The following is a 26,733-nucleotide window of genomic DNA, read 5'->3' as shown; positions in this document are numbered from 1 at the left end:
TTCCTGTGGGGCAATGACGTCTGATCTAAAGTGAATCAGTGCTGATAAAGAGGGACCAGTCATCCCCGCCATTGTGACTCAGTGCCACCTGCAATGGCTTCTGGCATTTGTCATGATCCTGCCAATGAGCCCACTCATGTACCTAACTGTCCACAGGTCCCGGTTGCCACTAGATCTCGACCACATAAATACGGAAACTTTCACTTCTCCTCGAAAACTTTTCATAAAGTTGCACCCCCACTCCAATTTTGAAATGTGTATATCTGAGTGGAAAGTGTTCATATTTACATACAGTATAGAAGGCCAAAGAATGAGAGGGGGTAACCGAATGAAGCTATTTTGGGTTATTATGTAATATTGTCGGCCTCGTCGAGGAAAAAGGAGGGTTGAAAACTCGAGGGTGCGGCATATTTGCTACCACTGTCGAACCGAGCACTCGAGCGTGTGCAAATTCATGCCTTTATCTCCCGCGCAGGATTAAGTGCAGCTAATCTGGGTGTGACCTGTGGAACACCTGAGCGAGACTGTGGGAGTGAAGGAGGGCATGTGATAACACTGCGCTTTTTGTGAAGAAAAAAAAAATCTCATTTATTTCAACGTTTATGGTTTAAAGAAAGGGGTGGGGAACCTTCCAAGCCCGTGAGAGCTTTGATCCACTCCGCCATGCAGTTCTAAATAAAAGTACAGTAAACCTCCATTTAGCTTGGGTTATACTTTCCAGACCCACCTCCAAAAGGTGAAAATCAGTGAAATAGAGAGACCAAATAACCCCCCCCCCCCCAAAACAAAGAAAACTCCCACATGCTTTAACTACGGTATGGGGTTCCATCGGCGGTGTTGAGAACAAACTAAAGTGTTCTATCCGAGAACGCGAGATGTTACCAGCAGCCTGTCAGAGCACGTAGTGAACAATCAGATCAGATGGTTTCACACAATACCGAACAATGTGGTATATAAAACAATGTAGACTGTTACTCAGAGAAAGCTGAATCTTTTCAGTCACATGTGCAGATGGCCAGACCATAGACTTATCAAAACAACAGCCTCTGGCATAATTTGAAGCTACAAACAAACGTGGAACACTTAAGAGAGAATGGCTGGGTGACGTCAAAGAACGGTACCAGAAGAGTGTGTATAAGTATAGTAATAAGCTCATAGGGGCCGTAATTCTGAGGGGTTCTCTCAGTCGACGCATTAAAATAACCACGTTGTTTCAAACACCGTCACGTGACGTAAAAACTGAAAGAGCGCAATTGGAACATTTATGTATTCATGAAAATAGCCATGTGGGCAGTAGAATAGGTCATGTACTTTAGTAATCAATTTTCTTTCGTGAATTTATTTGTTTTGGAGGGTTTTAGAGGCATTTAAAGTGCTCATTGCATGTATTTTTTGTTAGTTTGTTTTTTTAGAAAATTCCACGAAGATGGCAGACACTTGTGACGTTGCTATTTGAAGCAAGCATTTGGCCTCAAAATTCACTGCCTCCAACTAGCGCTCGTATCTAAAATTTTTGCTCGCGAGTCGCAGAAAAAAGAAATTGGCCGAGCAATGGCTCGTATCTCGACAATGTTGTAATTCGGATCGCAGTAGCCCTTTATTGACATTTTACTTCATTTTAATCAATATTTATGTATATATTTTCAATACTGTACAATATTTGTATTAATGTAAAAAGCTGTAAAAACAACAACAACAAAAACCTGCTAGCTATAAACTGCAGATTACAGTGTTAATGTATAGTGGGAACTTCCACAACAGACAAGTGGATGCGGTCCATAAATAAATCTAGCGGGGGACACTCCTAATTCCTACATCATATTTTTTTCCCCATGCATTTTGTATGCCCATCGGAGGATTGTGCTGGAGCTAATACTAAATGTTTCAAGTGTTGTTTTCTACTTCGGCTTGCCGGTGTAAGTCAGAAACCTTAGCCTAAAAGCCTAAAAGGGGCAAATGGATATAGATCATAACTATTTCGTGGAATTACAGGACAGCAGCAAAGTGATCTTCTATCAATACTCACTGAGATACCAAGAAATTGAGTCGGCTAGGGTTACAAAGACCAGCTAAATGGTGATTATTGTATTTCTTGTTGCCTAGATACAGTGTCATGTTGGTAAAGCACATTTATCCAACCAACTCAAGCAACACTGGTGCCTTGGGCTTGTTGACTTTTTATGACCAGACGGTTGTACTGCATGGAATTTAAAGTTCCGCTTTCTCTCAAGTTCTACTGTTGGACCACCGTTTGCACATCACAATTCCCACACGTTTTAACCGCTAGGCTTTCTCGCTTATTAACTTGTTGGGCGTTATTTATAGGCTTGTAATGTGTGTGTGTGTGTGTGCATGCCTGCATTCTCATTGAGGAAGCACAGGGGAGCGCCAGCGCTATTAACTGGGCCACTTGGATCGGCCATGCACGGCTAATGAGATTGAATGTCTCAAAGGAACAGTGTCAGTAATACGACTGACCTAATACACGCACACGCAGATTCTTGCTGTCAAGGTTGAAAGAAAAACTACCAGATTGTACGTGTAGAAATTTTACCTGGCCGTAACAGCTTCCAAGTCATGTTGACGGTACCCTGGCTTGTATAAGTAAAGTGGCATCTCCAGTGGTAGCCATAGTGACTTCAGATCAACTATTTTTGATGTCTTTAATACTGGTGGACCTACCAGGACAACTCTTGTGTTAGGGCAGGGCCTAGTACGCGTGATTTGTATTAGGGATGGGAAAAGTAATAGAATTATTAATCAATTTATCAATGAGTCAGTTGATTGTGTGGATTTTATTGTCAATTAGTCATCTCGCAGCAATTGAGGGAAAATGCAGTTCACTGTTTGGCTACAACTAACAGACTAAATTACGAGCGACTAGCCCTCTTAACTAGTTTGTTTTTGTGTAAAGAACAATGTGATATTTTTTTTTTTACTCCTCTGTGCTCAAAAAAATAGAAACACACTTTTCCGGTATTTTACGGCAGCTGAACTGCATATACAAATATTTAAAAAAAATAAGATAAATAAATCATTCATTGATAAATGTAAACTAATTTGTAGTTTGATACCCATCCCTACCCAGAACGATGATTGACAGAACAATACCAAGGTGAACTGTCACTTTTTGTACTGACGTGTAGAAAAAGTGTAGTTGTTCCATAAGCTTCGGTATATAAATGTAAATTGAAATAGTCTCAAAAAGAAATCTGATTTAAGCATCAATTATGAGGTTGTAATACCATTATTCTTTTTTTCGATTTGTGAGCTGTACACACAGTAATTGAACTTGGGTGCTTAGCAATTCAACCAATCCCGACTCCCAAACATATTCAACTGTGGTTCGGTTGTGCTACAATCCAACATCTCCCATATTCAACAAAGTAGCCTGGTAGATTATTGATAAACAAAAGTAAATTTTGCTTCTAATTTGCGCTGTTTGTCAGTAGTGTGCAAACCAAACTTTATTCCCATTTACATTATTGTGATTAATATAAGAAGTGTGTCGTGTTACCTGGTTTGTTGTCACGCGTTGTGCTCGCTTGGACTTTCTTTTGAGTAACAAAATACTGTACAACCCTATCAACTTATTTGGACCAGAGAAGGTGTGAAAGACTTGCAGTCTAGATGCAGCTTGAAATATTTATTAAAAGACGTCTGCAAAAGTTGAACTGACACAACAACACTCTTCTTGGTTGTTAAGGCATTTCACATATAATCCAAAAGGCTTTGTTTCTTCGACCTGACCCTGTCTTTGTTGCATCAAAAATACTGTTGTAAAGGAGGTCAGATTATTTCTTACTGACTTTCTCTTGGTTTCCTTAAATTATCCTCAAATATTCCTGAGGTTTGTCACTTAATTGATCTCAGAGATTATATAACTGGAGCATTTAGGCTGAATTGACTCGCCTCTTTCAAAGTCCAATAAGCAGGTCCGCAAAATATCAGCGCTTTTAGATCCAATTCAATTCAACAGCCAGTGAACACCCATAGATTAAAATAACCAATTTTCAAATGCATTTCATTGCATTAAAGAGAATATAGAAAAGGACAGGACACGTCTCGCAGTCTTTGTTTAGCTTTTGGTTATCAAGGCCACTTTGTCATTGTGTCGACTGCCTGCCTTAGAGTGCACAGTCTACAGGAAGCAGGCAAAGGAAGAGGGTACAGAGGATGTGAAAGAGCACACGCTCGCCCATTTTGAGTTAAAATCCACCATCAAAAAGCAGAAAAGGGTGAATTTGTTATGTAGGGTGTTGCCATACGCAAGAATATTTGACTTTGTGGTGTTTTATTTTTTCACCAGCGATGGTCCATTTACCCTTTTAACATTACTGTTACAACATTGTACGTCATTAAAGGACCACAGTGCTCGTTTGAATGGCTTAACTGGATTTACAAGTTAATTAATTTAGTGGTCACAAGGCGTTTTAAGTTTGCCTGGAGGAAATGGCTTGAGTGACGTCCCTTTTAGTCGTGGCTTTAATTAAGTCTCAACTCGGGGTTGGAGCAACTTCTGTTTTTCTTATACAGAAAGCCTGCAGTAAAAGTGGAATTGTGGAATTTGGGGAATTCATCAGGAGGGGGGTGTTCTTGGCCCAAAATGGGAGCAGAATTCCAGGATATGTTGTTTTTCTTTCTTCTTGTATGCAAAATAAATTATACGTTTTAAATCACATTTCAGTGTGAAAAGTAAAAAAATGATCTCCTATCAAAGGAGACTTTTTTTCTTTTCAGTTCCCAGGTAACTTAATTAACTTCGTCAAATTACCCCAAGGATTATGAATTATGGTAGCTAGCTAGCACCTACTACTAGCCCAGTGTGTGAGGAAAAAGGCAAACACCCATAAAACAGTAAAAGCATTGATTGTATTTTCGCTTGTGGAGGCGACACGTCATTACCAAGCCGCCAAACTACATTTGTAACTGTAGCAGATTTGTGCATGTGGTGCATGCAGTAGGCACACCTCCAAAGACGATTAGAATGTCTAATGGCCCTGAATGTCTTCCTACTTAGAATGATCACTAATAATTCCTTGAATTGTGTTAAACTGATTGTTGATTATTTGTGTCTTGAAGCAGCTATGGCAAAATGTTACTTCTCTGTTGCAACTAACAAAGGCGTTGTTTATTGTAAGTTTACGGTCTTAAAGAAGTACAATGTGACATCAGATGATTAGCAAAATATCCTTAGTACAGTAGCACTTATATGCTGTAGTAATACTTAACGTATTCATGCTCACATACTGATGTTTCCTGTGTATAGTTGGACATGTAGCGGCGCATGAGTCACCCTCTCGAGATGAGCCCCACAAAGAGTAAACAACTGCTCTATTCTCCCAAATGTGAAGAGGCAGCAAAGCGGCAAAGTTGCCGCTAAAATGTCATGAGTCAGCAGTCTTTGACGTACCATTGCGTCTCTCTCGGGGTCGCCGCAACACGAGCAACTCTAACTGATCTAAATGAGACCGGACAACACGTCTTTGGTGTCTGCCCTATACATTATTATCTATTTATTTATTTATTACCATTTATTAAAAAAAAATAAAAATAAAAAAATGTCATTGTCACAATCAAAACATAGCAATTTTGAAACCCCATGATTTTTTTTTTACTCACACTGTCTCAGTGATTGGTAGATTTGAAATATATCTTTTGTGACACGGGTCCAGGAACGTTTCTCACGCCTTGTGTGCGTATTATTAGTGTGTGTGTACTGTCAAGTTTGCTGCTGTAAAACAGGAATGTTCCCGCTGTGGGACTAATAGTCTGCTATTCTATTACTCTTTGCAATTTTCTTATTTTTCATGAAAAATGGTCTCGCTCGTCACCTGTTTGAAAGACATACAATACAAGAGCTTCATCAAAAAATTTGCTTCTATAAATATGCTTATGCTCAGTTTTGACACAATTCAAGAAAGCTCTTTGTAGAATGCAATGCAGTTCTACATCGTTGCAAAACTAACCTCAGTAATAAAAAAAACTTTCACTCTGTGCTCCTTCTTGTCAAGCTGTACAATCAGATTGCCAGGAAATCAAAGAAAATCTCCAAATCAGAGTCCAAACATTTGACATGTGAACCGGAATGGGAACAAACCAGGAAGTAGAAACCTACCCAAATGAAACCAGTAAACATCTCTTCTACTCAGTAATCTACATGACTGCTGGCGATCATCTCCAACTATTACAACACTGAATTACTCACTAATGCTGGACAGGAGTACTTGGGACTCGCCCGGAGTCTTTCTGCGTTGTCCATTTACTTCACGGTAACTTGCAGTGGATATCCTCTCTTCTCACATTCTTCCTCTCTAACCACCAGAAAAATTGTTGCTAAAAGTTACAAAAAGCAAACCGGTCACAAAAAAATCTCCTCTGCATTAAAACAATGCTTTGATAATGCCTGAAATGAAGTCTAGTGAGGACACAGGTGATATGCTGATGTCATGTATTATGTGATACAGTGGAACCCCACATATATGAGGTTAACTATTCACATCTGTGCATTTTTTGTGTGTGTGTGAAATCTATCCCCAGCTATTTGCTGAAAATGGCACCTTTTCACAGAATTCGGAAAGGTTAAATCGTGGCAACGAGACTATTCTTGTTACTTGACAATGTTTCGCCTTTAATTCAAAAGGCTTCTTCAGGTCTAAACTTCAAAGTGTTGATATGCAGGATGGTTGTTCACCAGCCATGCCAGACTACAACTCCTCCTCCTCTATTGTGACCACCCCAAGGGGGGCACACCATCTATCCAGAGGCATATACAGGTATGGGGAGACTCCACACAATTTAGAACTGAAGAAGCCTTTTAGATTAAAAGTTGAAACAAGGAAACATGTTGCGGTGATACAGCTTGACTGAGAGAGAAGTTTTGTATGTAGGGGAGGAGCCAAGTTTAGCCTGGGTTGTTAGTGGAAATTAGGGCGAGTCTTTCTGCATGAACGTGCATATCCGGTTTGAGTTTTTTTAAATCAAATAATTTGTAAGCTGTTGGTATTAAAGCTGATGTTTAAGATGACTTTGAAATGATATTAAACTGTTGTTTACGGTTTAAACTATTACTATAAGCAATAATAAACATTTGCGGAAGGGTCATTTACTGTTTTTTTTTTTTTTTTTTTTTTGCTTAGTGGCATGGTTACCCTCTGAGAATGAAGGTTCCGTTTATCTATATTCAAGGTTTGCCAACCGTTTGTGAACATCACCAGCTGCTTTTCCACAGTTTTTTCCTCCTGTACATAACACTGATTACACATTGTACCGCAGATCACCTGCAAGGCAGGACACGAAGGACGCACATTTGTGTCAGTTGTAGATTATTAGCAGCCTCGTTAGTGGAGGAGCAAAGTGTTACGGCGGACTCGTGCAGCCCACGTTGTCTTGCAAATGTTCTCCTTCTCGTGTTAGTCTTCTGCCTTTGTATGCATGTGCACGCTCTGTGCACTATTCCAAAACACACACACACACACACACTGACAATTTTCTTAACTCTGCTCTCTGACAGAATGGCCAGAGCACTGCTGAGGATGGAGTCACATCTGCTGTCAAGGTAGGAACATGCCCACACACGCACAAGCAATCAAATGTGCATCTTAACACCCACCTAATTACACTACGTTCCATATTATTTTGCAAATTATATGTTTCTATGATTTTCAGAAATAGTTGATACAAATGACAGTCGGAAGTCCTTAAGCATCAGAATGTAATTTTTATTTTTATTTTAATAAAACTCCCAGAATAAACCCCTTTTCTGTCTGGCTGCATTTTCAACAAACATCAGAATAATAAAAAATAATTAAAACTAAGCAGAGGGAGTATTTCCAACTCCCCTGTTGCACAGCAAAACTGTTCCAGCACAAAGGCATACAGATCTGCAAGGCCATGCAGCTGAACAGGACAGGCTTAAAATAAATTAATAATAATAATACTAAAAAAAAAAAAAAAAAAAAAAAGTGGTGTTTGAAAAACAAAAAATGTAAAATGCACTTTACCAAATTATTACATGTTTCAAGACATTTGACAGGTTTTAAAGAACTGAAAATAGTCATATGTTGAATTTGCAGCATATTTACTTAAAAGCTGTTCAATACAATGTAATAAGATGACATAAAAGTGCATATATGTACAGTTAAACAGCAATCAACTTAAACTTGGCTAAATGTGTCCCTTCTAGGTATTAGTTGAACATTGGAGGTAGCTCGAAATTAAATTTGATATGCCCTGATCGTGTTCATCTCTACTGGAGGCTCAATAGTGTTGCAGTGGTACATCAGGGTCATTGCATTGAGGTTTAGCTCCCACGCAGTGTCCTCAGCTGTCCTGTTAGCCTATGATCACGTCACAAACACGCACGCACAATCTTGCACGGTGCTCGTAAAGAATGGGTGAGTCAGCCCTTTTTTTTTTTTTCTCTCCTCCCCAGCCTCCATTATAGTCTGGCCCTTTGGAACATGATCCTATTTCCTCCTGTGTTGTTCTGCAGGGGCACCATGTTCATGTTCGCTTTTGTGTCCAGTCCTTGTGAACTGAATGGAGTGGGGGACTGTTTGTGAAGCTTGTCTAGCATCTTTTAGTATATACTGACATCCTGTGATTGGGGTCAGCACATGGGGAAATGTCCAAATTATTACTACGTGGCCCTTCGTTTATCACATCTAATACCTTACTTCCAATGTGCTTATCCTGCATTGCAACACACTCTTAATAATATTAAATTACTGCCACGTATTGCTGGAATCATGTCTTACATGTTGCACTAATTGAATGGACAACACTTGAGTGATTGGACCTGCTTATTCTGCATTACTTTATAAGAGTCCTGCATTCGATGCTGCTACAGGGAGATTGACTTTCTACAGCGTAATGGGTTTGTTTCTCAGTAAGGACATTGACGTTGTCTCAGAAAGGATTAATCGCAGCGTCTCGATCTCTATCAGAGCAAGGACAACGATGTCCCAAAAACTGCCAGCAGACTTCCAAGCCAAGGTCGACAGTTTCCGTGAGTTCTTTGAAAAGCATGTAACTGAGCACAACGTGACACCGGATCATATTATTAAGATGGACGATGTCCCCCTCACGTTTGACATTCCCATGGGCCGAAGTGTCGCAGAGAGAGGGCAAAAGAGTGTGACTATAGTAACAACTGGTCATGAGAAATCACACCTCAGTGGTGCTGGCATGATCAAAATTGCCACCAATGGTCATTTTCAAATGAAAAACCATGCCAAAAATTCAATCCCCCTCAGTTGCTGTGAATGAGAACGGGTGGATGGATCAAGAAATGATGAATTTATGGCTTACGAAGTGCTACACTATGCGTCCGGATGTGATGGATAGCATACGAGCGCGCATCACACCACAGTTCAAAAATAAATTAAAAGTTTTCAACTCCATACCTGCCATCATCCCTGGAGGCTTAACCAAAATACTCCAGGCACTTGATATCTCTGTGAATCGGAGCTTTAAGACAGTCTTGTGCAGTGGATGATGGATGGAGAGCACAGCTTCATGGCAACCGGGAGAATCCGCCATGCAACTTTCCTGTAAGTCATTGGATGGATCGACAAAGCATGGGCTTCAGTGACAACCGAAACCATCCTGTCGGGATTCAGAAAGGCTGGAATAATTGGAACTGCAACTGACAACGTAGAAGAGGAAGCGGCGCATCGTCTACCTCCGGAGTTGACGAAGTTGTTTAGAAGTGACACCAAGGACGAAGATTTCATTGGATTGAGAGATTTGGAGTGACACTGATGGTTTGGTAAACTTGTTAGCATGTTTTTTATGCTATAGTTATCTGAATAACTGTTCATATGTTACGTTAACATACCAGGCACGTTCTCAGTTCGTTGTTTATGCGTCATGTAACGTTAGCTGAATGTGTTACGTTAGCATACCGTCCACCTATTCAGCCTGTTGTTCTCTATTCTATTTTTATTTTAAATTGCCTTTCAAGATGAATGTTCTTGGTGTTGGATTTTATCAAATAAATTTCCCCCCAAAAATGCGACTTATACTCCAGTGCGACTTATGTTTTTTCCTTCGTTATTATGCATTTTTTGGCTGGTGCGATTTATACTCCGAAGCGACTTATAGTTCGGAAAATACAGTATATGGGTGACGTAAACCATTGCTGGTCACTCATTAGTTGATCGGATTCATCATCGTCACATCGACGAGGATACGCGGCGATAAATTACAAAAATCAACACTCGTGAACATTAGCTTACCCAATTTCTGTGGCATAGGTCCGCAGCATTATACTCCACAGTCTCCACTTTACGGCAGCGTACCCTCAGTCTCCTCGTTTATACTTTTTGAGACGTTATTACAGGAGACTCACGGTGGCCTCCATTGTCATTGTTCGTCAGCGTGTCTTAATGCATTCCGTGCCATGTGTTTGCCGCGGTTTCCTGCAACTACTGAGGTAGTGCTGTTTTTCATGTCACTCATGGACAACATGTACTGCTCTTTAGCCACAAAGTGTTGCGTTATGTGCTCACCATCCTGTCACTGACTGTGTCTTTTTGCTGTTTATTTGTCTGTTTAGCCACTAAGCATCAGCGAGTGCACTGTGGGGATTTAGAGCTGTTTCCTCTGAGCAATGCAAGCAGTCGTAAAAGGAAATAAAACCAATAAAATTGTAACCAGTTAGCTGATAGTTCTCTGAAGGGTTTATGAGTATGTTCTCTCGCAAGCACACAAGCATTAAGAAACCATGTAAACTATACACTGCAAGGCCAAAGCTGAGATTTGAACCCTAAACTTCAGGGTTCAACCACTTGGCCAGATTGGTTTGAAGAATTTGGAAAAACTATCACAATTTTAAAGTTTGAAATAAGTGAAACTTCATCAAATCAGGTTGTCGTTGGTATATTGTTGTGCTTATGGATATGCTTAATGACTAAAAGGAAAAAGACCAGTTCATCCAGATTTCTTTTCCCCCCCCCCCTTCCAGGAGCCAAGTGAACAAAATGTTACTACCTCTTCCAAAGTTTACTCATTGATGGTTTTTGCTGGTGATAAATGTTTAAACCTTGGTGGAAATCTTTTCTTTGTTATTTAAATTAACTTGACTTAATCACAACTGAGAGGAAAAGGGTTTTCCACCAATAACATATAATGGATGTGACCAACCACGATTTGGCCGATGCTTTATTTTACGTTTAATGCAGGCCTGCTCTTTCCTTCTTTGTTACATAATTCTCTCCCCACTGCGGCATGAGGCCGGAGGGCAAAAATTAGAACGAGGTAATGCACCAGAGATCGTAGCTAATGGCTTCTTATTTTTCCACTGCAGTTAGCTGCTGAGCGAATAGAATCAGCTAAACGGCGCAATTAAAAAGAAGTCACAGTGCAACGCTGATAAAGGCCATAAGTGAAGATGATGAGGCGTTGAAAAAGGAAGCGTTATCCTGGAGAGGAACGGTCGGCATCTACACAAACTTCAGCATTTTAGGGCTGCGTGGGAATAATTTGAGTAAAGCGTATAGAAACTCGAGCCTCTTTCACACAGAAATTCTGCAAAATTGTCTCATTAGAGCATAACAGAAGATATAGGAGTCGGCTAATCTGTGTTTTATTTTTAAATCATCCAAGCTAAATTACAGACAGAATCAGACTATGCCTTTGAAGATTGAATCTTACATAATGCAAAGTCACTCAAGGAAATGATGCAAAACAAATAGAAGCTTTAAGCTAACGCATGCAGCTCGGCAAGCATAGGTCATAAACCGCATCGACTGACAATCGAGAGAGGACCTAAGGAGCAACATGGTTCCTGTAATGATGGGCTAGCATTCTATTTACTATAACAATTATTCAAAAGTAAAACAGTTTGGTGATTCGTGATTCTTTGACGTACCACAAGAGGAAGCCTGCATGCCGCACCTTTTGAATCCCGAGCTAGGAGGGTTGAGGCCTCATGTCAATAGCGTAACCTCACCATTTTAGTTTACAAGATAACATATTACTTTGGACACGCAATGTTTCCCCACTATGTTGAGAGTCATTGATCATGTCCCCCCATATTGCACTATTTTAAAAAAATAATAATTTAAGTGACCATTTTGTATGGATTTTTAATGTATGCTGACATACTTTAATGCCCACGCATGTAAAAAAGGAGAGCCACAGTCTCCAATGCACTTTTCAGCCATTTACAGTATCTATATATCACTTTGTTTCTATAAGTTTCTACAAGTGTTTACATCAAATGATGACTTCTAAAACATCCCTAGGAAATCACAGTGTTCCATCACTGGTGAGCTATTTTTAGAACAGGCCCACACGCTACTAATGGTGTCCCCTGTTCTGTATAATGCATTCCCCTGCATGCCCATGTTGATCAGAGGGCTCATAGCAGCCTCAGTGTCAAGTGTTTGTAGACCTGATTAAATATTTACCAGAGGAGAGAGCGAGTGTGTAGGCACCGTACTTGACCAGCGGTCGGAGCCCAGGGTGAGTGCGGAGATTTGTAAGCCAGGAAACTGCAAAGTCAAGGCGACTCATTACTTAGCCATAAGACTCCTAAGCGTGTGCTCGCGCATGTGGTCGTCATGGGAACGGCCCTTAGAGTCGCCAACAAACGTGACCTCTCTGTTGGTAGGACTTGAACTTGAACACCCCGGCGGTCGTCACGGCGTCATTTTAATCTTCGTTTATGAGATTACATGTTGGTCATTCTGGTTGCTGCATTATCTGTGCATTATGATGGGCACGTTTGCTGCACATCAACATAATAGCAACGACAGAGGGGGGTTTAGAACCTTTTTATTATCAGGGGATTTGTTTGTTTGCCTGTAAATATTTTGGATTATGAGGCATGAGAAATTTTTTATTAAACAACATTTTTCATTCTATATGTCATGGATGCTTCCATTGATGCCAGTATGCAAAAATAAGGTCCTGTATTTGTGCTTTTATCGAGATACTTACCGAGATGCAACGGTGTTGTCCTTGGAACTTTGGCCCAGCTCTCACTTTCAGTATTGAGGACTATTCCTTTTTAATCCTCTGCCAAATTACCCCTTCCATTAGAGTCAACCCGTGATTATTGCGGTGGATATATCCGCTATTCTTGAAAATCCGGAATTTAGGGCGGGGGGAATATATATATATATATATATTTTAATCCCCTTCCACGTGCCTCAAACACAAACTTATTTTTTTACTGTTCTCCCATCATTCAGTAAAGAGCTAAAAAGTGCATCGGTGACTGTGGCTCTTTTCCCAGTGGCGAGGGTACTACAACAAGTACAGTGGACTCCCGCATATTTTTGGTTGCGTGCCCATTGATTCTTTTATTTTTTTTATTTTTTTATTTTTACATTTTTTTTAACTTCTTGTTTTGTTTTAGTTTTTTGATAGTTTTTTTGGAGGGGGAGTGGGGTAACCAACCCCGAAAATGCTTTTATTAAAAAAAAAAAAAAAAAAAAAGGATGCAATTATAATATCTGTCAGTTTTTGCGCTGATTTATATGCCTTTAAAAAGAAAATAATCTATTTTATGTAGCAAAAATATAGCTTTGGTATGATTCTGCTGTGATCCACAATAATAAACATATTGTTAAATTAACACTTCATCAATCAAAACTGTGAGATTATTTTTGTAAAGGAAGTTTTTGGAATCCAGTTATTATATTGGATATCTTCAGATTTTGCAGGTGTACATAGTGGTTTGGCTGGTGGGTGTTTTTTTACAGGCAACTTAAAGTTTTTTTTTTTTTTCTTTTTTTTTTTTTTTTTTTTTTTGCTTGTGGTCAACATCTCTGTCGCTTCTGACTGTTTCTGTAAGAATCCAGGCATTCTGTGCGGGGTTTCCTCGGTTTGTAGAGGTTAAATAAATAACAAAATGCTTCCTGGAAAGCACGACCCTCCTGACAGATGGTGGTCAGCTGGAGCCGCGCTTTCCAGCTTTCCGTTTTCCTGCCGGGCTCACCACTGGGAAACTGTCAGACAAACCGCTATGCGTAAGGATGATCGCGTGTGTGTGTTGAAGTCAAACATACCGCGATTCCCGGCGAGCGGTGTGAGAGGCGTGCACTAACAAAGCATAGACATTCCTCAGAGCCCAGCAGAACCAAACACTCCACATTCCACAGGAAGGTCAGGAGGAGGGGGGAGCAGGGTAGTCACTGACTGATGGCATCACTTTGGCTTTCGCGTTGTCACCTGTATTTAATGCACCCCGGTAATCCTTTGTGCCACTGTTAAAGTGGAACCACGTGTAAACGCAGATGACATAAGGGAACTGACAAACTTTGCGGGAAACAACATCACCAGTGTTTCTTCTTCCTGTTGATGCCAGCCCTAAAATATTCTTACTTTCGCAATTTCACAGATGTGTAGTTCCTTTCTGCACTGTTCAGCATTTCTACTGCTGCTCTATAATTTTAACTAGAGGGAATGTGAGTGTCGATGAGTTTGTCTAAATGTGTTGGCTGGCGACCAGTCCAGGGTGTATCCTGCCTCTCGCCCAAAGTCAGCTGGGATAGGCTCCTGCTCACTCGTGATCCAAGTGAGGATAAGCGGAATAGAAAATTGATGCGTAGATTTTGGGAACATAATTAGCTGACCAATAGTTTAATAACTAAGTGGCGAAATGTAACACACAGCCGCATATTCACAGTTCGGCATTCATCTAATCACAGATGTTTTAAGGGGAATTTATCTTCTATTATTTTCTGAAAAACTCACATATTCACTGTTTTTGTGCTGTATTGCTTTGGTGCTGAAGTGTGTTGAGGAGCTTCATTTAGGTAAACATAGTCCTATAAACAATTATAGTACAGTGTAAACCTTTTTTGGGGGGGAGTTGTCAATGATGCGTTCATGTTTTCCATTTTTATCGAGTGTAGAGCATGGTGTAATTTTTGCCTTATGGTATTTTTGATTCCTTCTTAACACGAGTAAACAATTCTTGTATACTGATATCATTGCGTGCCACAATTTTCCATGACTTCTTATTTCAAATATATTTAATTGGTAATAGATAAAAAATAATCCATTGCATGATCAATTGTTTGATATTATTATGAAGTGATGATACATTTATATGGTTTTCACAATCATAAAGGCCCTCCGAGGGAAGCCATCACTATGATGTGGCCCGCGATGAAAATGACTTTGACACCCATGTTTTCATCAGATACACTAGGATGGAAACAGAAGTTCAGAACACAGAGACATTCTCTCATCCCTGCAAAAATAAAAAGCATCTCCTAATTTGGTGTAAAAATGTCCCCGTAGTAGATGAAGGAAGGTAATCAATTGGCCATCCCTAATGAAAATAATGGAAACGATGGCCTCAGTGGTCCTGTGTAAGATGTGCGAGTATCTCTTGTCATTACGTGTTAAATCATGATCGTGGTGGTGTCAGCGCTTGACCTCAATAGTGTATGTCTACAAAGACACCCTGCCATCCACCATGCGCTCCATCTTCTGCGGGCTCCCCTTTCTTCCTTCCCCTGCCGCCACTCCATCCTCAAGCTCACCGAATGTCGTCACGAGCGCCGTGATGAGGAGCACCCGCAGCAGATTACTTCTTTTAATTTCTCCTGGTATGATTAGAATCGCGGGTGGTTTGTCACAGCGGGTGGAAAACTGCCTGTGGTTATAATCACAGCGCAGTGGGACAACAAGGAGGGGACACTGATGACACACACATACACGTGTGTAGACACAGGAGCTGGAATCATTATATTTCCATTCATCCATTTTCTGTAGCGCTTGTCCTCATTCGGGTCGCAGGTGAGCTGCATTCCGTCCCAGCTGATTATGGGCGAGAGTCGGGCGACACCCTGGACTTTTCGCCAGCCAACCAGAAGGCACATATAGACAAACAACCGTTCACACTCTTATTTACACCTGTTGACAGTGAAGAGTCTTCGATGAACTAACCATGCATGTTTTTTGGAATGTGGAAGGAAGCCAGAGAAAACCACAGTAATTCACAACATATTACTATGATGTACCACCCAGTATCGATATACGGTTGTGCCTTGAGATAAGAGTTTAATTCACTCCATGACCACGTTCGTAATGAAAACACACTCTCAAATCATCTTTCCCCTTTGAAATGAATAGCAGTGAAGTAAACATTTTTCAACAAGGGAGCACCTGCCACGCGGCAAGCGGACACCTGATACTTCCGCAGCCTCGCGCACTGTAGACAGTGAATAGGTGGTCAACTGCACACAAAGCTGATCTTGTTTCATATTGGAAAGGGCCGCAACAGTTCAGGGGCCACAAAGGCCACCTATTGAATACCTCTGTTATACAATAAGGCCTTTATTATTCTGATCCATAATAGAAACTATTAAAAGGTGGGGACTAAAATGAGACTAGGTTCAAATCTTGCTAGCATTTTGAAAAATTGCATATCCCCCTTTCAAGTTTTTCCAATTCAATAAGAGTAGCACAACATCCAGGGGTCACCCATAAGCTAATCAACAAATCAAAGAGGGGGTGGCATTCCTTTGGCGCACCTATTTTTTTTTTCGAGCTTAAAAATATCTCTATATAATGTTGCAGCTTATTGAGAATTCTTTGCAAGGGTTGATGTGTTGCATTGCTTCATCAATATTTCTTCCCGCCCATTAATATACACACACTCTTTTTTTTCATTTTATTTTAACCTTCACCCGAAAGTTTTAAATCACTTGGCGTATTATCAACAGTTCTCCATAGCTACTTTAACACAGATCCTGAAAAGAAAAATTGCAGCATAATATCCGTCATAGAACACTGGACATTCCTCAAATTGTGCCCTTTACACACAACCAAGACAAGGCGAGATATTGCAGAAAACTACAACGCCGGCCAATTGTGTTGACAACTGCTTTCAACACAGGCAGCAGAAGTTCATGTCAAGTGTTCAGCTTCACACTTCTGTCCCGCAATTACCTTATTACCTTACACACGGGCGGCCTTACACCTCTGTTATTCCTCTACTACCTCAGAAAGTAGAAAGTTCCCTAGATTTCGATTGAAATTAGCTAAAAGGGCCCCAGACGTCTGGAGCCATTCGCCTACTCAATGTCCCAGTGTTTTCTGCGAGGCCGCTCAACATGAAGGAAGGAAGTTGGACATTGTGAAGGCCTGTTGAATTTTTTCTTATTTTTTTTTATTTTTATTTTTTTTTAAACCTTTCATGAGTGACCTGTAAACGTGTTTGTCTTCTTCCTACAATTCCCCTTGGAACACGACGGAAAAATTGGCGTCATTGCGTGAGGTCTACGGACATTGCTCCAAACACAATGTAAAACAGGGCTTGTCCACACGCACACATTCACACCTCGCGTGTTGTATTTACAAGGCACGTTAATTGAGTTTTATTATGAGCACAAATAAAAATGGCTTCTTAGTCTTTGCAAACTTGGTTTCGATTGTTTCTGCATGCTTTTTAGAGGTTTGAGTGTGTGTGTGTGTGTGTGTGTGTGTGCGCGTGCGCGCATGTGTGTACGCAATTGTTTCCATACGAGGTTTGACTTGAAGTCTGTAAATCTCTCTCTCTGTGTGTGTGTGTGTGCGTGTGTGCGTGTGTGCGTGCGTGCGTGCGTGTGTGTGTGTTGGCGTTTGTACAGTATTCGACTGAAGCAGACGCCCTCTTGTGTGTTTATCATCTACAGAATCTGCTGTTAATGGTAGAAGGTGGCTCTGCAGAGCAACTGGACAAGCGCACACACACACACACACGCACACATGCACAGAAGAGTACGGACGCACATACTGAGTGAGCAATCTTTTATAACCCAATTACCCTACATGCCCCTCTGCTTGCGGAAACCTCTAAATCCTGTCTTATATTTTACGCATAGCACCGATCACTCCAGTTGCACCCTTTAAAATGTTTTGTCATACATCATTATTTGGAAAAATTGTGTTTCTGCAAAAGTTGATCACAACTGTGGTTTAACTCAGTAATTTTGTTTGTCAAGTATGTTGCTGTGAGTAGCATGAGGACGAGTAGAAAGTGCTATGATATTCTGGGGACAATTTTGATATTCTTAAAGACAAAAAAGTCCCATATTCTGGAACTGATACTGTACGTGTTTGGAGGTACAATAATAGAGCTCACCTCTCCTGAACGAGTCACATATTGTCTTTTGAAAATTGTTAATCACCTGCTGTTTTGACTATTAAGCTTTTTTTGTTTGTCTTGTACAGCGAGGGATCCTGGTGTTAAGCCGTTTCATTCCAAAATTCCAACTAGAACCCTTCATCTTGGATGTTAGAATTATTGAAATGATTGCTGCATACTGATATGTATATATTTTGCATAATTCTTTAAGTTTTGCGAGAAAATAACACAAAGCCACCAAGTACACTTAGCAATGTACTGGCGTCGTTAAGCTGCTGTGTCAGGCCTCCCCACATAAATGTGGGGAGGCCTAAATCTGCTGAAAACCATCAGACTAAAGTTACTGCTGTTTTGGGGGGAATTTTCGTTTTTAAGTCCAGTATTCAAAAAGGCTATTAGGATAAAATTTAAATTGTACTTCATAATTTGATATAGACAATTATTATGAAGATACTCTTGGCATGGAGTACGTTCCATGCCAAGAGTATTAATTGAAAATGCACATTATGTAAGGGTTACTTAATAATTTATTTGCGTTTTTAATTTGGTAATCAAGGAATTGCACTTCCCAGTTTTTCTGCAATGCAGCATAACATGAATAAGTCTCCAAGCATGTTTTTCTTTCCAAGTCTCTCAGCATGTAATAATTAAAGGTTTCTCAGCGTCCCTGAGCAGACTAAAAGCTCCAATAATTCCAACTGTCCATCCATCCATTCCCTTCAGCAGCCCCTCCTCCATCCATCCTTGGCTGCCAGGAGCCGTCGTCGTCATGGTTACCATGTCCTCAGCGTCGCCAAGCCCTGCAATAGTAGAAATGTTTTGTTTTGTTTTTTTACACACACGTACGCTTGGTAGTCATAAACCCTGCTGCTCGTTGAGTTTCATTCATAACTCTTTTGTCTTTAAGTTTGCCTCATTCATCACATTTGTCAGACTAGGAGAGGGTCGGTGATTATTCACAAGCTCCATCGCCCAAAACCTTTAAAGGCCATGGTGGTATTTGACCAGAGGAATTAAAATGGAGATGAGTGTCCGCTCGGGTGCCGGACGGCAGCGCTCATCTGTCAAAGGTGCATATGAAAGCTGCTGTACAGGCCCATTTCCTGCATAAACACGGTCTCGCCGTCCTCGCAGCCACTCCTCACAAAGACGAGGAACACAGTTGCCATAGTTTCACACTTTTCCCTCTCAGGGTGGACTGAGGAGAATGTGGCAACCGGTTGCTCTTGTCCTTTATGCTTACCATGAATCTGGATGCTCATGTGATTGATTACCTGCCTCTCTTTGTTCCACAAACCTACTACAAATGATATTATTGTCTCTATTTTCAATCAATCCTGTAAATGATTTCGGTCTGCTACTGCTCTCACACACACACACACACACACACATTTCTCCATTGCTGAACACAGGAGCCAAACAACCTTTGAAACTGGTTACCCTAGCAACAACGTTCAACATATACATTCATGAAAGGTGACATGTTCTATAATTATTATTCAAACGTCCCTGACATTCAGCCTTCTTAATAGCCATGTCACACTCTGGTTCAAATCACTCTGTTTTGGGGGGGAGGTTCTGTCTCACGCTATTGCCAAGTACAGCTTTCATAACCATGACGACCAATGGCGAGCAGCTCCTCAGCGTTGCCCACTAAGTGACTTTGTCCCAATATTTAGCAACTTTTGTGACCACTCTACCCAACTTGTTAAAAAAAAAAAAAAAAAAAAAAAAAGATTCACAAACAAATATAGAGACTATGGTGTTAATGAAGACTTGTGGAGACTGAGACTTCCTTCAGAGCAGGAGGTGTTCACTCCTTTGTATCCAGACTGCAAATGAATGGCGCTTGCTTGTGCACTGCCACCACTGGCTAATTTAACCATTATATGTAGTGTGAGGTCATAATTTCCGCTCACAGGTACATTTTTTGAAATATGCAGATATCCAGAAATGTAATTGCTTGTTAAATTTCACACTTGGGTGTGCAGGCTCTCCAGAGACCCTGGTACAGTGGTGCCTTTACATAAGAATGCCCCAAGTTAAGAATTTTCACTTTACGAGCTGTTGTTTGGTCGATTTTCTAGTTTTTTCTTTTGAGTTTTAAGCAAAAAATCAAGGTATAAGCAAGCTTCGGATACGCCCTTGCTCGAGGGGGGGGGGGAGGATGAAACAATTAAGGTCCATCAAATGAAGCACTTAAGCCAATTCGCTTTCAGCTGTTTATATGGAGAAATGGTCAAACACACACACAAAAAAAAGAACACTGGCAAGGAGCTGCTGAAGGACAAATTTCCAAAAACATTCAAAACCGCGTTGATACTTTGACTCTTGCTGAACTGAGGTTCAAACTTCAACATTGTGTGGCGTTTTAGTGATAATTTTTTCTGTAACATATTGCATGGAGAATTGCACAACCTAGGGGTGCTTCACTGTACGTCCTGTACAAAATGAGTGCATGTAAGCCATCAAGCCGAACATGACATTCATAAAAACTCTTCAGGCTGGACTTACACATACAAAAACGGGCACATTCTTGATTGCGCACCCAAACCGACGTGGAATTCATTTTCCGCATTGTGAGAGGAGTAAATAGAATTAGATGAATTTAGGAGGCACAATATTTTTTTATCAAACCTGAAATGAATTGTGTTGGCGGATTTTGCCTCTTTGAATAGCGCGTTTGAAAGGTAGTTGCAAACCAGCATGCAAAGCGGTGCCAGCATAGCGGAGGCAACATTAGAGGCAGTGGGGAGAACTTTTCTGCTAATGTAAACATTTTAATTTAAATGTTTCACCAAAAGAGACAAAATTCAAATATAATACCATAATAATGCGATTTAAATAACACAATATAATTTGTAACTAAATAAAAAAAATATTCATATAATATATTATTGTATAATTGCAATCCATTACCTGCAATTTCTAATATGAAGAATTGCCTTTTGTTTTTTTTCACCCTTTTTCTATTCATTCTTTCATGTCAGTGGTGTTGCCAAGTAGTTGCTGCTGCCAGCTTTTGTAAATCTTTGCTCGGAATTGCTCAACGTAGGTGTTGTGTTGTTGTGATTTCGTAAGAAGGACATAGCATTGTTGTGCACGCTGTTTATGGGTTTGTTTGTTTTTTGAGCAAGTGTCCGGCGCATGCGATGCAAGGTGGGTAGCAGGAAGTATTGGCTGGGGTGTAGAGCTGCTATTTCAGTCTGATTGTGAACACACACCAGAAAAAAGTAACTCGAGGAAGTCATAGTCCAAGATTAGTTATAGGAAGTTTATGTGATGTCATTGTTTGCTTGAAGATCACTACAGCGGCCTGTTATTTCCGTTTAAACTCTAATATCATCATCATCCCTTTGTCGATACTGACAAGCCTCGTGTCATTTGGTTGACCTACCTATCATCTTACTGCCATCCTTGTTTGTAGTGCTATTAATATTCCAGATTGTCCACACAGGATTTCCTGTAGCATCCGTGCTAATCCCGTCCACATTTCCTGTGACTTTTCCGTGGAAATTTGTTAGCCAATAACTGGACCCATTTGACCGTTTGCAGCTGTCACTCAACAGCACTATGCTGGGCACATGTGTTGGTGATGATGAGATAGCAGATGGAAGGTCCTGCTAAATGAAGGGTCTTATCCCTGTGTTGTAGACTTCACCGAAGTCATAGACGAGCTTCCTATCTGAAATGTCCAACTAAACCGAGATTAAGGAATGACGTGACTAAATGGAAGAAGGTTCTCCGCTTTAATGCTCGTCTTTCTCAATGGTGAGCTTCAAACCTCAGATTGTACTGTGGTGGATTTTAACCCCATATGACGCGGTTTAGACTTTGTGCAGCACTGCAACGTACAACCACAATAATAAACATATTGTTGAGTTAACCTTTCGGACAGTGTTAATCACAAATGAGTATTACTACTGTACTGTATAGCCCAGTGTTTCTCCAGCCTTTATTGAGCCAAAGCACATATTTTACATGATAATAGTCAACATTGTCATGGGTAAAAAATCTGGGAAGAAATAAGCAAGGAATTGAGGGGGTTGGGGGGGGACGCAAATAAGCGGGGGATATCATACAGCAGTGCCTTGAGATACGAGTTTAATTGGTTTTGTGATCACGCTCCTGTCTCATAACATTTGTATCTCAAATATTTTTTTTCTCATTGAAATGAATAAAAATGCAATTAATCCATCAGGGGTAAAAAAATAATTTGTTGGGTCACTGATTGTCAGTGTGTAAATGTTTTTGATTCATGGTTGCTTTATTGCATTTGTTATCTTAATATCTTTAATATCTTTTAGTTTATGTTCCTATATGTCAATGGACAATATTATAGATAAGTAGTTTGCATTCCAGGAAGAAGAAAAAAAACTCATATCTTGGAGTGTATTTTATTAAGTTATTGTAATGTGCATGCATACCTAATGAAGAGTTGGTCTGTGACGAGTAAAGTAACCAGACTGAAAACGATGGAGAAAACTACATTAAGCAGTGAGAGGTAAATACTTTATTACTTTATGCAGTGCCGCTCACTGTGTTGCTGGATCCTCTTTGACTCTACTCCCCCCCCCCCCCCCCCCCCCCACTTTGTCTCCTCTTATGACTTCTCCATGCAGTTCAAACCTCTTCCCGACAGCTGCAGGCTAGGCTTTTATTAAAGTGCCTTGTTTTAATGTCTTGAGGATTGCATTTGGTGCAGGGGAACTTCTGTCTGCGCCATTGCCTTGCCCGCCTCCTTTTCCTCCTTTTCCTCTTTACTTCCGCTGTCATCTACAGCTGTGTAGTACGGCGAATACTAGTGGTACGTGGACTTCCTTTTGTGGAACGCCAAAGAATCACTGCTTGAGTACGGTTCAGTCGTACAGTATTTGTTTTTCTAAATTTGCATAAAATCTTTTAGAAGTGTTTATTTTTTGACATGTATTTTATACATTTTTTTATTTAACTTTATTGTACAATTCATTTTAATTGAGTCATTATGTATGTTTTTATTTATATTTCTACTCAGTGTTTTTACTGTGCAAAATGTTAGTGGGTTACATTACTACTGCAAGATTTTTTTTTTTAACTATTGGTGTAAAAAGTTTGGGAACCACTTATTTACAGCCATTCATCTTGATGTATGACAGGACTGTACCTTTTTTTTTTTTTATTTTTTATTTTTTTTAATCATAACTCAAAAAGAAAATGTATTACTCCAACAAAAATAAAAAGATTGTGCACCGCACTATTTATATTCGATTTTTCTGCTTATTGTATATTATCGAGCTACTTTACGGTATATCGAGAATGGAGCAAGAAAGCGGGCCCATAACATTTTTAAATGTGGGTTCATCGTGAACTTACTGGCAAATGCAAAAAGAGAAAATAGAGAAAATAAATTTGCATGTGTAAGTTTTTACACTGCCGAGTGGGTCTTTAAAAGCGAAACAAAATTATCCATCCATCCGGAAGTCATATTTATTTTTTTGGGTAATGTTGTAAGATGAGTTTGAAATTATATTGAAGTATGTTGGGATCATAGTTTGGGCTCTGTCGAGGTAATGAATGTGAAAGGAACTGGTTGAAAAACCAGCAGTACTTCAGTTTGCTTCATGCAGCATTTATAGACAAGAAGGGTGTGTGGTGAGAATTCGGGCTGCAGAGTGCCGACTATCAGACTGGTAAATGTTAGCGCCTCTCACCTGACATGTCCTGGTGCCAACCCGCACAAGTGTCTGGACCCAAGACGCACTCACGAGATTCTCTTTTTCGGAACTCGAAAACATTGGGTCAAAGTCAGCAGACCTCACACAAGCTGCTAACCCTGCTCGAACACACCCGAAAGTAGAATGGAACCTCCAAAAACTCTGACAATCTGTTCCGTCACATTGGTTGACTTTTTTTTTGTTTTGTTTTGTTTTGTTTTGTTTGTTTTTTTGTTTTGTTTTTGAATTCTGAATTTATCTTTGTAAGGCAACAGCAAGTCACATTGAAATGCAGTAAAGATGCCACTGGACAGCGCCAGAGCAGTATTGTTAGTGCGTTGGCCTGAGCACAAATAAAGCAAGTAGTTTTCAGCAAATAATTAAGTATAGGTTCCAAAAAAGAAAAATGGAGCCTGACTGCGACTATGCAGGGTTTCATGGTATTTGCATCTGCTTGGTCCAGTTAATGTGTGTATGTTGTAATTGATACAGTATTTATCGGTAATTACATTGCTCGTATTATAGCAAGCAGCCCAGGTCCCTCTCGAGATTTGAATGTTTTCTTTGACATTTGAGGCATACTGATATTTTTCCTAGAAAATGTTGGTTGAGTTGAGTCGAAATTGTGCCACTTTTGTAGAACTCCACCCGTTGTGGGTTTGAATTTACAAGGATGTGGTCGGTTGGAGGAGGTCAGACAGGGTGGGGAGAGTTATTTTTATTGAATGATTAGTAGGTAAACATAAATCCTATAAAAAATATATTTGGGATCTGTAAAAGCTCTCAATGAATTTATATTGGATCTCATTAGATTGTGCAGGTGGTCTGTGAGTTAAATATTACTTACAATGTCTTTTATCTTCAGTGTGCGTTTGCCCCTGTTGACAGAGTCCAGTGTGGATTTTTTAGGCAGTGAAAGGACAATCAAATGCAGTGTTTGGCTGCATGCTTAGACAATCCTGTCCTTTTGTATGTATAGCCACAATTCCAATGAAGTTGGGACGTTGTGTTAAACATCAATAAAAAAAAATAATACAATGATGACCTATATTTAATTGAATACACTACAATATTTAATTGAATACACTACAAAGACCAGATATTTAATGTTCAAACTGATAAACTTTACTGTTTTTAGCAAATGATCATCAACTTAGAATTTTATGGCTGCAACACATTCCAAAAAAGCTGGGACAGGGTCATGTTTACCACCGTGTTACATCACCTTTTCTTTGAACAACATTTAATAAATGTTTGGGAACTGAGGACACCCATTGTTGAAGCTTTGTCGGTGGAATTCTTGCTTGATGTACGGCTTCAGCTGTTCAACAGTCCGGGGTCTCCGTTGTCATATTTTACGCTTCATAATGCGCCACACATTTTCAATGTGAGACAGGTCTGGGCTGTAACACGTGCAGAATGTGGTTTGGCATTGTCTTGCTGAAATAAGCAGTGGCGTCCATGAAAAAGACGTTGCTTGGATGGCAGTATATGTTTCTCCAAAACATGTATGTACCTTGCAGCATGAATGGTGCCTTCACAGATGTGTAAGTTACCCATGCCATTGGCACTAACACAGCCCCATACCTTCACAGATGCTGGCTTTTGAACGTTGCGTCCATAACAGTACGGATGGTTCTTTTCCTCTTTGGCCCGGAGGACACGACATCCACAATTTCCAAAAACAATTTGAAATGTGGACTCGTCGGACCACAGAACACTTTTCTACTTTGCATCAGTCAATCTTAGATGAGCTCGGGCCCAGAGAAGCCGGCGGCGTTTCTGGGTGTTGCTGATAAATGGCTTTTGTTTTGCATAGTAGAATTTCAAGTTGCACTTACGGATGTAGCGCCGAACTGTATTTACTGACATTGGTTTTCTGAAGTGTTGCTGAGCCCATGTGGTGATATCCTTTCCACATTGTCAGTTTTTGATGCAGTCCTGCCTGAGGGATCGAAGGTCACGGGCCTTCAATGTTGGTTTTCGGCCTTGTCGCTTACATGCAGTGATTTCTCCAGATTCTCTAAACCTTTTAATGATATTATGAACCGTAGATGATGAAATCCCTAAATTCCTTGCAATTGTACATTGAGGAACATTGTCCTTAAACTGTTCGACTATTTTCTCACGCACTTGTTCACAAAGAGGTGAACCTCACCCCATATTTGCTTGTGAATGATTCAATTCAGGGAAGCTCCTTTAATACCCAATCATGGCACCCACCGGTTCCCAATTAGCCTGTTCACCTGTGGTATGTTCCAAACAGGTGTTTGATGAGCATTCCTCAACTTTCTCAGTATTTTTTGCAACCTGTCCAAGCTTTTTTGGAACGTGTTGCAGTCATAAAATTCAAAGTTAATGATTATTTGCGAAAAACATTGTTTATCAGTTTGAACATTAAATATCTTTGTAGTGTATTCAATTAAATATAGGTTGAACAAGTTTTGCAAATCATTGTATTCTGTTTTTATTTGTTTAACACAACGTCCCAACTTCATTGGAGTTGGGGTTGTACTTTAATGGCCTCTTGGCTGCAACCTGTTCCAATTGTCAGAGTTGAAAACATGCTGAGAAAGGGGAAGCTGCGTCGAGACACCTGCAGATAAATGTTGTAATTGTACGGTTATCCTGCAAGTCATCTTTTTACTTGTTCCTCCTCTACATTATCTCCACTGTGCCAAGCTTGGTTTAATTAGCGTTTATACGGACTGTGAGTTTACGAGTTCACAAAGTGAACATGCCCTTACTTGGCCAACCTTTTCTCTGCTTTAAGTCTGAGAGCATGGTACTTGGCCCCCTTGTGTCTCTAAGCACGATTACATCACTTCCCTTTTAAGAGGAAGAAGAACCTTTTATTGTCATAAAACCTCCACACAATTTTTCCTCTGCTTTGAACCCATCAGAGTTGTGGACACAGCATACCTCACGATCCAATTAAATTTCAGT

General features: G+C 40.2%; 1 protein-coding gene and 1 long non-coding RNA gene across 3 annotated transcripts in view; one reads left to right on the top strand and one right to left on the bottom strand.

Moving 5' to 3' along the window:
- rps6ka1 (ribosomal protein S6 kinase a, polypeptide 1) overlaps window positions 1-26,733 on the top strand; it is a 53,285-nt gene that overhangs the window by 7,262 nt on the left and 19,290 nt on the right. The window contains exon 2 of the mRNA XM_061695750.1: window positions 7,514-7,558. Within this exon, the coding sequence (XP_061551734.1) occupies window positions 7,514-7,558 (45 nt within the window). The remainder of the gene's footprint in view (window positions 1-7,513; window positions 7,559-26,733) is intronic.
- On the bottom strand, window positions 4,315-10,511 carry LOC133412494 (uncharacterized). 2 transcript variants are annotated; one of them, XR_009769776.1, is made up of 2 exons: window positions 10,242-10,511; window positions 4,315-6,336 (listed from the first exon to the last, which is right to left on the bottom strand). It is a non-coding gene; the product is annotated as an uncharacterized LOC133412494 (long non-coding RNA). The 2 variants fall into 2 exon arrangements; XR_009769777.1 differs by lacking the exon at window positions 10,242-10,511 and adding an exon at window positions 9,408-9,491.

This window comes from Phycodurus eques, chromosome 14, assembly GCF_024500275.1.
Source record: "Phycodurus eques isolate BA_2022a chromosome 14, UOR_Pequ_1.1, whole genome shotgun sequence".
Classification (NCBI taxonomy): domain Eukaryota; kingdom Metazoa; phylum Chordata; class Actinopteri; order Syngnathiformes; family Syngnathidae; genus Phycodurus; species Phycodurus eques.
Note: the sequence above shows the minus strand (reverse complement) of the source record. Positions and strands in the feature narration are given on the sequence as shown.